Raw genomic sequence first — 11,828 nt, 5'->3', positions numbered from 1 at the left:
TTGTAAAAGCATAACATCGTGGAAGACGAGCTACAATTTATAATAGTAGTGAAAAGGACAACAAAAATAGTAAACGAGAATGAAACTGATGAGATAAAATTATAGAATACATAAAACTCATGCCAAGAGGTCCATGTGATCTGCTGCTAGTTTGTTGGTTTCGCCGATAGATTACAATAATGCCTTTGATGCATGCATATCCACCCACAACGACACAACTCTCACAATAATCTATGATCTATGACGGTTACCATTACACATACGATAACGGAGTGTATTGGCGCAAAGAGAGCCTGGCTGGCAATAACCGTTTGCAGGAACATAAATGTGCTACCCGCAGATAGTATGGTTGTACGAATCGAGATCGAGATAGAATTTATTCATATAGATATATGTTTAATATTTTCTTAACCCTATCCAAATTTATTCGGAAAATTTAATAGAGAGCAAACTGTAGATTGTTGTTATTGATGGGATGAGCGTATTAGATGTAGGATGTTCATGGTTGTCTCTTCAGCGAATGAAACACAAATCTGGTTTTATAATTATATGTGAGGCCTTTCGATACTTGCAAAGTAAGCAAACATACAGTTTATAGTGCAAATGCTCATGGAACCACCTCTAGAGATGAATATTGTAGACTGCACTAGTTTTCTGCTAGACCACCTGATAAGACGTGTAATTATAACACTCCTATCGTCTCGTAGAAAGTGTTGTGGAATTGCTTAAAACACCGTCAATATGGCGGTGAATATAAATTCCTTCGCGTTGCGTACGTATTAGGATTTGAGTATGCGTCCCAAACAATAGTGCCCAAAAATCTAGCCACGTGCAAAAAATGTAAAGCACATAATTTAGAATGGAAGTACAGTACATATATACATTAATACGAACGAGCGTGCGTGTATGAATCTCGTGACTATATATACGCACGTGCACGCATTCACATTATTGTAGGAAAATCATCTGCGGTTGTCGAATACTTATAGCAAAGCTTCGTTTAATGAACACCTGCACCCCTCAGGAAAGGGAAACGACAGTTAGACAAAGCAGAGCAGACAAGTGATTGCTAGTAGAGTACACCTGCGTTCACACTGGACGTCCTCAAGAGGATCTTATCTGAAATATTTGCCCTGGGTAATCAAAAGACAAACAGTGCAACAAGTTTGCCCGTCCACACTGGCTGCAAAAAAGGGTACGGAGATTAACAGTTCGACGGTCCAACCCAGCCGCCCTGGATTTATTCTGCTCGATGAAAAAAAAATCTTCGCTTTAGTGTAGGCTTTTGCGGTCCGCTGTTGATGCTTTTTTTTTCGTCAGGGTGGACGTACACTAGTGGTGCAATTTTAATATATCGTTACTCGAAGAGAGTGTTCCTACCGGTTTGGTGTCATGGTATCATTTATTTTGTTTTATTATCACAAGGAAAAAATATTGCAGAACCATGACGTGAAAGTATACCTTTTCCGGTATTTAATAAAATCGTTCTTCTAGCCAAAATCCAAAAACGAAAAACTAACTTAACGTATATTCATATGGTGTAACGAGTATGACAATAATTGTAGCGAATAACTTATTTTGCTACGAAAGCTACTCGATGCCCAACATGATGTTGCGATATGATAGAGAAACCTATTTGCAGAAACGACTCGAGACCAAAACCAAAAATGCGAAGCTACTCGATGCTCTCTTTGAACGAGACTGCTAGCGTTCTAGATTGAAACAGACAGTTCAGGTGAGCAAAATCCTGCGAGCACTCACTCGCGTCTCTTAAGCCTCCTATACGCCAACAGATAATTTTTCATTTTTGTGTTTGACAAACGCTTGTTTGTTTGTATGCCTATCAGTAAGGTCTACACTAAATTAGTAGGGTCTATACTATTTAACAATATATTTAACAATATAATGGCAATTAATATGCGGCAAACAATCTGCCAACTGTTCGGCAAACGCCTGCTCGCTTGTTTTTCATCCTTCCACTGATACGTTGTACCCATTCATTGGTAAGTTGTACTAAATTGCTGCAGTTTACGAGGTAGTGTAAAAGGGCTTAAACCGTGGCAAAGCTGTGTGAGTGGATGAGTAGATTCGGCTCGTTTCAGCGAAAAAGGTTTTATCAGCGTATAGGAAATAAAAAATGGGACAAAGCATGTGTGTTGAGAGAGAGAGAGAGAGAGAGAGAGAGAGGGAGAGAGAGAGAGAGAGAGAGAGAGAGAGAGAAAGCGTGTTTTTGGCTTTTTTTTTGCGAGTTTTGGAAATATTTTTTCCTTTGTAGAGTGTTTTTTTCTGATTGGCTAATTATTTATTGTAATTTTTTCGCCTCTATCGTAAGGTATAAAATGTAGGACAAAATATTAGTATCTTTCTTTCCTGCGTTACGTTAGGAATGCACCTCTCCCCCCACCTCCCACCTCCACCCACGTTTATGGGCCTTTTACCCTCCTCCCAGAACATCCTGTGGTGGTTTCGCTCAATGCAGTACTATCGTCAATTCGTGCCGACACCCGTGCTTGCTCCCTGGCGGCATGGCGTGGCGAAATCCTCAACAACATTTGAATATTTTGCTCCTAGAAATATTGCCTACGGATGTTATGATCCTGCTGTTTACCTCTGAATAGTTACCTTATGGGAGAAATAAAACAATATCTCAACACATATATAGGAGTATTACAGATCGGCAATAAAGTCCTATCGTAACAAGTCACCCACGCGATCCTTCAGCTCATCTACAGTTCTTTGCGTTTTATATGATGCATAAAAAAAATGTTAGTATCTTATTTTATCACTTCGTCTGTGCTCCCGTTTGTCGTAGAATTCCTGTGTAAAAAAAAACTAGTTTAACGAACCAGAACACGAAAAGTCTATGCTAGTTTGTACTGTTCATGCAGCAATTACATGATGCCGTTCAGTAGGGTACGTAAAGAATACAGCATAATATTGAAAATGCTACAAATCTAGCCGATGTTTCTAGAAGCAGTAGAGCTGTGGTGGCCATCCTGAGGCTCGTGTCATTCGTAACATCATTCGTGAAAAATGTGATCATTTTTGAGATCATGGCGAATTAATTTTTAAAATAAAATCACTGAATGCTTTTTAACTTCAAAGCTGTTATGGGTCACGGTTAGTACCAAATACAAATGAATAAGTAACATTTCATAAAAAAAAAGTATTAGTGAGAAATATTAGTCAGGCCCGCGGCTTTGGAGTAAAATCAGATTTGATCCGCCATATCCTTAGGTCTGGTCACCATTGCTGTAGAGTATACTTCGTGAACTTACCATATATTTTATAAATGCGTGTGTTGCGCCTTTTGAACCTGCTGTTGCCTACACGCTGTGGCTGATTATTACTCAACTTAATGCATCAAGGTATTCCCCACCATTCAAATACTAGTTGAACTATGACAAACCAGTGGCAATGCATGGCATTTAGTGACAGCACCAATAGTTGGAACAAGTATCTACAGTATATAACATGTTGCAAAAGGCTTTTTTAAAGAATGAAGGTTGCTTTCCTCTTTTATAAAAATACACGATGAAGGATAAGACCCATGCTAAGCCGCCGTTTATTTATTAAAAAGAAACGGTGCGGTATTTTCCACATCATGTCGTAGATTACCCTATTGAATTAATAACGATTGACTATTAAGTATACTTACACTAAGAAATTATAACTATATACATATATGTGAGAAAGTAAACTTATCGCCTCGATAAGAGTGTGGTTGCAATGGAGCTGTCTGTAAGCCGCATATATAAGAAACTACAATAATGCTAAAGAACTACTATAAAATACTGAAAAAATATGATAAGACGAAATTGATTATTTTCATTAAACAAGTATACTGAATCTTTATTAGTGAATCAGCTGGACTGACTTTACGTTCGGTGACGTTAAGGTGATCAAGGATAAGTTGTTGTTTTCGCGTATGTTGTGCGCGTTTTATATGCAAAATGGTCGAACGTATTAATAGGTATGTTTAAAGTTTTTACAAAAAAAAAACAATATAATCAACACATGGATGTTAAAAACAAACGTAGCAAAAGGATTCATTAGTATCTAAATTCTAACCCTGTCCCATATGCTACATGCTACTCTTTGCTTAGAAGGATATTGGATGGGTTACCGTTATTCTCTGCTTTGCTTGGTTAATACAGGTAGTTTTGTTTACTTTGCAAAATATAAAAAGAATCAACCATGTTTTCGATTCGCCGAAAATGAAACTATAGGAGATCTTAAACATATCAATCGCAAATACACATTGCCGACCATTATGAAATAACAATTGCTATTGTACGAATAGCATGAACTGGAATGAAATGCTCTATTTTTCTATTTACATTATATATTTATCGTTGCTCCACGTCTTATGTAATGTCAACCAAAGTCAAAATCATAGCAAATGGAAAAAATAAGGTATCTGATTGGCACAGTTGAGAACGCATTACCCCATCAGTAGTAGTGTGAATACCAAGCTTGATGAAGTTCTTGTGGTATGTGAATTTTTTTTACATAAATGTACGAAGTAGAAGTAATTAATAAAATGCACATGTATGCAAAGAAAAAAGAGTAATACTTAAAAAGCATATATACATATCGGCGCATATTCATATACAGCGCTAGCATATATGAGTAACTTTAGCCGTACAATTTGTACTGTTTTGTTAGAGCATCAAAAACTAACATTAACAAAACCTACCTGTGGGTTGAAAATAACCACGTGCAAAATATGCCAGAAAAAAACGCCCTATGTAAATGATCCCTAACGGCTAGCCCAATGCTGAAAGTTTGATAGCTAAAATTGATTGTGCTCTACGCAACTTCTGCTTCCCGCACGCAATATATGGTTACAGACTGAACTGAATGCTGTAGAGATTTTGTATAAAGCAGTAAATACAAATAATGAAACCAACACCATTGACTGTAGTAGCTATTAAATAATTAGTAAATCGCAAATTTATATTTTTATTGGTGCATGCCTTACCTTCTATATAGTAATTGGCTAGTGGCTTATGACACTTGAGTTATGGTTTGCTAGACGCAATAACGCTTTTGTATTTGTTCGGGTCGTTTTTTTTTTAAATAATTGCCGACCTTAAATTTAACTTTATAAAATGCGTACAGTGAAAATAGCAAAACATTTCATTTAACCGCAGACAAGTATATAGATAAATGTGGTTATAAATGTTTGATCCCAACTCAAAACATTAGATCCGCCCATTTATGCTTCGTGCAAGCTTAAAACTATTATCGATGCTTTCATGTATGTTTAATTCATTGACATAATTTATTCCAAATGGTTCCGAGAACGAATTAGTCAAGCATGAGTTAAGCATATAGGATAAATCATCGGATGAACTACCTGCTTCACTTTGAATAGTACAGCTTTACTACATTACTGTACAGTACTGTTAGTACAGTTGCGAGTAACGAAACATGTTCGGCCGAAACAGGTTGGATCGCTCGCACGTGGAAACTAATATTTTACGTTTGCTACTGAAAATAAATTGTAGAGAATAAAAATCCCGCCTGTCTAATTTCAGCATTACGTAAAAATTAATGGCATATTTTAACAATAAAGTAACAATTTGTAAATACAAGTATACTGACTTTTGTTAATTTTGCGGCAGTTGTTAACCGTGCAAGCCCGGGATATGGCGATGGGTAGAGAAGGAAATGTTCTACCCCAGTTTTGGTAGTTGTTGTCACCAGACACGATCAGCAATGTCTAAATCAGCAAAGAGGATAATCGCAGCAAAACGAACGAGATCCTCTTGATCATGGGAAGAAATATCAAAACACACATGCTATTTTTAATATTTTATTCGACTAAATTTCAATACGTAACACTGAACCAATAAATAACTTGAAAAAACACAACAAATGTTTAGCTCGCATTTTGCAATTTGGTTGAATATTGGATGGGTTTTTTTTGGATAATCGATGCGCACAATGTTGCTGCCGTGCATGCTCTGACCGATGAGTGTGCGATGCTGCCTGCATGCGCTGCGGTTGTAGGCAATTTTTCGCTCTGGCTTCTGCTGCGGTTCACCTGTAAAATTAATGTGAATCGTAATTAGCAGTAGGTACACGCTTTTACCAGAGTATAAATCATGCTTACTTCGATCGATATAGCTGTAACATACGTTCGATCAGCAATTCAGCAATTAATTCAGTGTGTTTAGTGTGCGCTAATGCAATTTTCGATCGAGTTATCAGGAAAGGATATAATATAACCAATGCATGCACCTGTTTTTTTTTAAATCAACACGAAGTGATGTTCAGCTTGCCCATTGACACATAAGGGATTGAGTGCTAAAAGTCATCCCGTGCCTTCCGGAACTGAAACCCGTTAGGTGTGTCTTCTAAGCACGGAACCTGGACCAGATTGAAGTAAATTGAGCCTGCAAAATAAAAAAGAAATATGGTGAAAATCGGAAAAAAGTAAAACAATGCCATCTGGAAATTGTTGATTAAACTCCTTACCCATCACCTGTGACGCTGAAGTGTTGGTTTGCTTGAGGCATTCGAACAACATATCGTCGCATTTACAATGGGACCTAGTGATGAGAGATGCACCGAAAATGGGGAAAGCTCAATCAAATACCAGTAGACTGTCACGCTATCGATGTCGCCATTCGATCTTACTTGGTATAGATGGAGTCGTTGTTGAGATTGTAGCGATTCTGGTAGGCTCGGACCTTCATTGGGCATAGGTCGTGGGTTCGACAGCAACGATCCATCATCGCATCGTCCCCGAGATCGTGGTAGCTTTCGGCAATATCACCAGTGCCACACCATTTTGTTCCGGGAATGATACCGCTGAGCAGCGAAAATGATCCAGTTTTGAAAATGCCTAGCTTACTGTCGCGATTGCGCAAGATGAAAGCCAGGAAGCCACCATCTGTGCTGGCAGTACTGGTAGAGGGCGCCGCAGCATCCTGTTGCACATCCGGCGCGACAGGACTCCGAAATGCGATCGGTCCGGGATCGTTCCAACCACCTGGTGGCAACGTGGCCCGGTAGTTGTTGCGTTCGTTCAATCGATCCACCTGCTCGCACTGCTCCATCAGTTGGATCATTTCGCCGAACGATATCTCCAGCGGTCGATTGATGCTAGACAGGCTGCGCAATAGCTCCGTACCGTTTGTGTCGCTGCTGCAAAACGGGTGCACAAATAAAGCGGAATGTCAACAGCGATTGATAAAGTATTCCAAATGGTGCTCCATAGAGGCGCTCACTAGATCTCAATCAGCTCACACCCTAGGAGGCGTTTGGCAGGCCCTAGCTCAACCACGGCCACAGTCTGATCATGGAAGTAAATCATGCGCAGGCTCTCTGCTTCCAATCGACGCTCACTGTAAATGCAGAATGAATAAACACGAAAGCACGAATAGATAGATAGCCTCTGGTCATTCCCGTAATGCATCATCAATGTGTTTCAAATATTGCAAGTAACGTGCAGTTTGCCTTTTTGGCCCCTTGGCTTTTATGCGAAAGGTATGGGATGTACAAACAAATTGAACGCACCGTTCTAAAACATATCTTCTTTTTTTAAAACATGTATGAGAACGGGCGAGGCGTGTGTTATCTTCGCTAAACATACCTGTAGGTCTTCATAGCGTCCACCAGGCGGCGTTCGACGATATGTGTGATTCCGGGTAGTTGGGAGAACTTAAGCGTAAGCGTTGGTTTGGCGCGAGCTGTCTCGAGTAGTGTACCGCTGAGCAGGCCAAATACCAGAACAAACAGGAGCTGGTTCATTCGGTAGATCAACGCCGAAAAGCGGCCACACCTCACACTCGCCAGCAGTGGCATTCTGATAATCCTAAGCTAAACTGCTTTCCTGCAAGGGAGGACAGAAAGTGAAATCTTCTTTGTCAATGCACCAAAACATCATACTTACGCTTAACTCTTCTCTGTCGCCCCCCGGTCTCCTGTTCATTGCCAACCAGAACTGACTAAAGGAAGGCAGAGGCAGATTATCAGATCTGATCATCAGAAAATGGTTTCAATTACTCACCAGATTCGGTCGATGCACACAGCAACTGATGCTGTAGGTGTTCGACGTTCTGTAAAGTGAAAAAATAACCAAACCAAAATACTTAAAAATACACATTTTTACCATAATTACCTGGAGTGTAATTATCATTCATCCAGCCTTTACGCTTTCCCAACGCTAACGCCTATCAAAATGCAATTGAAGGTGTAAGAGGGCTTCAAGAATCTGTAAAAAGGGGCCCCATCACACCTTGGCGATTGACTATGACTAGCGTTTGACACAATCACATGTTGTTTCAGGTGCCATTTGCCTCATTAACGTTGAAAAGAATGAATACAGCTGCACATTGGTCGGTTCAAGTACGTGCGACGCACAGTAAAAACAAAGCACACGTTATTTTTATTATTTTACCAAACTAGATAGGAATGGCAACATTGCTCCAATTAGTAAGATTAAGAATATAACGAATTGCATGCTTGGATTCAGGAATTTGGTTGAATTATGATAGATTTTGGTGCAATCGATGTGCATAATTGTTTGGTTCATATGTACCGATGGTTCATATGTGCCGGGCTAGTACGCAATTTATCGTTCTATACACTGCTGAAGTTTATCTGTAAAATCAGTATGTGACATGACAAGCATTTCTAAAGCGTTTAGAGTAACCTAAGCCATATTTACTTTGATTGCTGTATCTGTTTTTAACCGTTCGCCCAATAATTATGTAATTTGTTTGGTGTATTTAGTGTGCGCTGATGCGGGTCACTATCTTTCTTTCTATCTTTCTAGTTATCAGGTCCATTGCATACACTTTCATGCATTCACATACATGCCTACCTCAGTCTAACGCACAAACTCATCACGGCACAATTACGAAAACCGAAAATGAATAGAGACGAGATCGACGAATGAGACAAAACAGATGACCTTGCGGACATGTATGGCCGTTTAGAAATGCCGTCCAAGCATATTTCTGTCCCTAGCGCAATTATCGTTGGATTTGTTTTCAAACCTCGTGTCCACACTATAACCATTATTAGCTAGCAATATTATTGCGGCGTCCCATACTACAACAATTTATGCTAATACATTCGTAGGCGCAGCCGGGAGCCAAAACAAAGAAAACCATAGCCACATCTCTATAGCTCGAAAGCGAAAACATTTATGAAGAGTGCGCGATCTTTATGCGAACCACGTTTTTAAGCGTTTAAAGCACCTTATGCTATTAGGTTGGGGAAAAAGTAATCTTTCGTGTGAGGGTGACCATCAACGCATGATTTAAAATGCTCCCAATGGTGCGATGCGTAGGAAATCGTTTCGTTTCGGACGATTTTCTCAGTCTTCGTTTTATTTCAATGCCACTCATCACCCTGTAGGTGTCCAAATAAGAAATCGATCAATTTTAAACTTTTAGTTAGTTCTGGTACTATTTAGCAACTCATGGTTTCTGTTGAGTCGCAACTGACGGTGACGAAAGAGTTGTTAGTTGTTACGAAACCACATGCGTTGCACCTGCCGCATACGTACGACTGCCATGACGAATCGAACTTACATCGGATCTAGTCACTTATATTTTGACCTTTTCATTTGAATTTGGCTCGAAGCTAGTGGCGATTAGAATGACGACAAAGGTCATGATCGGGTGTTTCAAATGAGTCGTACAAACCGAGCAAGCCCGGAATATGGCGATGGGTAGTGAAAGAAATGTCCTACCCCAATTTTTGCTATTGTAAGCATGGCAGGTCTGGGTTTATATATGTTAAAAAAAACGAATCGAACAATCATTCATATACGGTCAATCGGCTTCGATGGCGGATTGCAGAGCTTACGCAACCGGTGGCCTGGGGTATGGTGTATGCCATATAGCGTGGCCTGGTTTACTTCATTGTGCCGGACCGGATGTTCATCTTGAGCACCGCATCTCGAATACCGGGTCATCTGGTTGCCCATTAACCACAGAGAACAGCGCACCGGATGTGGATTTCGATAGTGACACTCAAAAACTCCTGCCATGATCTTATTCCACTTTCTTTCACACCATCAGGCGTTTCTAGGAATTTGCCATCTTCCCGCCAATGACAATATCGCTGACGGCTTTCTCCGCCGGGCTGAATAGCAACGATGAAGCTGCAGCACATGGTATTTGTAGTAGGAATATTTGTTTCCTTTATCACATTTTGAGAAGCTCCGGGGCACCGATGTCCGATGATTGCTGAGATTGTAATTTTGAGCTACAGAATGTGTGTAAGCTCAAAACTTTTCAAACTTCGTTTTTTTAATTATCAAAATATCGCATACAGCACACTTCACCAAAAACCCTTGGAAAACGGATGTATAGGTAAACAATGACAAATCTCATATTAAAGTGTGGTAAAGTTAAAAAAATTGGGAAAAAAGCAATGATGAAAGATCATCAACAGAGGCATTGTGCATCTAGAAAACGCTCGCAGCTTTCCTGCTTTCGCCGGGTGTTCGATTAGTTGAAAGTAGCTCATGTGAAAGTTACGCTTCTTTAACTAGACGTGCAGTTTTGCTTTCGATGAGCCTACTCCTTATTCTCAGTAAATACTATGTTTGGTTTCATAGTTTCCACTCAGATCTAGTCAGATTTGATTTTGGTGGTTATCGATGCTCCCCATTTGTTCATTTCTATAGAAACCTCTATGCATATTAGATTTTATATACTGTTTGAGAAAACTGCACACTGCTTGGGTTTGGGGAATGAAAAGTTTCATTTTAAGGTAGTGTTTACTACATGCCTAAAAGTCCATATACGTTTTTTAAAAATAAGTAGCGTAGATCTAGCCTATGCATCAATCACAGCAAGAAGCACCAGGACCATGTGAAGCATACGAAACAGTTGACTGAGCTTACCTGATGGTTGGGGGACAGAGCTGACTACGCTTGACTGAAGCAATGGTTGATCGTTAGGTCGTGCTCACTGTTATTGGTAGCTGGCAGCCATTAAAATGATATTATATGTCTTGGTGCATCACTGTGCAGACTTCCAAGAGTTTGGCAGCGTATCGAGCGGCGAATGGCAATGAATATGCCTTCAACACAAAACGCAATGTATCGACACAGTTCAGATAAAAGCTTTCATGAGACTGCCGACGAAATGAGACTGCAGACGATCCCTTCTCCCGATATCCCCCCCTCCCTCCAACCAAACTTCGTGACGTTTGAATGAATGAACCTGGAAAGTTGCCGGGTATATTCGCTACTCGTTTATTTCCCGATCACTGGACGCATAACGTGAATGCTGCGGCAGGGCAATAACAATAGATAAAAATAAACCATAGATCCCTACTCACAGTGATTAACTAAGTGACTATTCAACTCAATTTTTACTGGTTAATGGTTATATTTTGAACACTCCCCCTCCAGGGGGGGGGGGGGCAAACTCCCACTCCGTTTTATTTACGTTTCCTCTTATTTGAAAGAAGGTTTGATTTTGCATTTATGTGCAAAAATTACGCGGTTTTTTCGGTTAGTCCTTAACTCACCTCAAAGTGATGGGGATCAATATTTTACTTTTATTGCGACAATTCAACATTTCTTGGTTCGTTCCTTACCGGCTACAAAAGTCTTTCTGGGACGGGTCGGCGTAAAGCCTACCTAGAGGTCTCAAACGACCGCTAGACGGGCTGCGATTGCCGCGCGCGACAAGTAGCTCAGTTTAGGCAAAGTCGATAAGTCGCCGCTGAAACTTCAGATCGCTGTATTATGCAAAATCGACGTTTGTTCCCTGTTGAATAAAAATATTAATAAGTTATTCTACTTTCTACTGTTGCACGAAATCGTAAATAACTGGTAAACTAACAGA

The 11,828-nt window shown here is 40.0% G+C and overlaps 2 protein-coding genes across 5 annotated transcripts in view; one reads left to right on the top strand and one right to left on the bottom strand.

Annotated features, from left to right (window-relative positions):
* The window catches only part of LOC125950671 (acetylcholinesterase), a 16,536-nt gene extending 15,157 nt beyond the window's left edge, over positions 1–1,379 (top strand). For all 3 annotated transcript variants that reach the window (XM_049678932.1, XM_049678914.1, XM_049678923.1), the window contains one exon: positions 1–1,379. This exon is cut by the window's left edge and continues 2,634 nt beyond it. The gene's annotated coding sequence lies outside the window, so the exon portion shown is untranslated.
* A 4,428-nt stretch (positions 1,380–5,807) lies between these two features.
* Positions 5,808–11,104, bottom strand: LOC125950739 (uncharacterized). Of its 2 annotated transcripts, XM_049678992.1 has the most exons (10): positions 10,877–11,104; positions 8,135–8,341; positions 8,024–8,072; positions 7,907–7,961; positions 7,607–7,846; positions 7,242–7,358; positions 6,649–7,158; positions 6,487–6,560; positions 6,122–6,404; positions 5,808–6,052 (listed from the first exon to the last, which is right to left on the bottom strand). In XM_049678992.1, the coding sequence occupies exons 5-9, from the start codon at positions 7,816–7,818 to the stop codon at positions 6,316–6,318; spliced, it is 1,002 nt and encodes a 333-aa protein (XP_049534949.1). In that variant the 5' UTR covers positions 7,819–7,846; positions 7,907–7,961; positions 8,024–8,072; positions 8,135–8,341; positions 10,877–11,104; the 3' UTR covers positions 5,808–6,052; positions 6,122–6,315. The 2 variants fall into 2 exon arrangements, with proteins under 2 accessions (XP_049534949.1, XP_049534943.1); XM_049678986.1 differs by lacking the exon at positions 8,135–8,341.
* Positions 11,105–11,828: the final 724 nt, after the last annotated feature.

The sequence above is a fragment of the Anopheles darlingi genome, chromosome X, assembly GCF_943734745.1.
Source record: "Anopheles darlingi chromosome X, idAnoDarlMG_H_01, whole genome shotgun sequence".
Classification (NCBI taxonomy): domain Eukaryota; kingdom Metazoa; phylum Arthropoda; class Insecta; order Diptera; family Culicidae; genus Anopheles; species Anopheles darlingi.
Note: the sequence above shows the minus strand (reverse complement) of the source record. Positions and strands in the feature narration are given on the sequence as shown.

Coding starts and splice junctions, on each gene's coding strand:
- LOC125950739 (XM_049678992.1), bottom strand. CDS start 7,818: ATGCCACTGCTGGCGAGTGTGAGGTGTGGCCGCTTTTCGGCGTTGATC. Junction 7,359..7,606: donor GACGCTATGAAGACCTACAG/GTATGTTTAGCG, acceptor CTGCATTTACAG/TGAGCGTCGATTGGAAGCAG. Junction 7,159..7,241: donor TGTGAGCTGATTGAGATCTA/GTGAGCGCCTCT, acceptor CCCGTTTTGCAG/CAGCGACACAAACGGTACGG.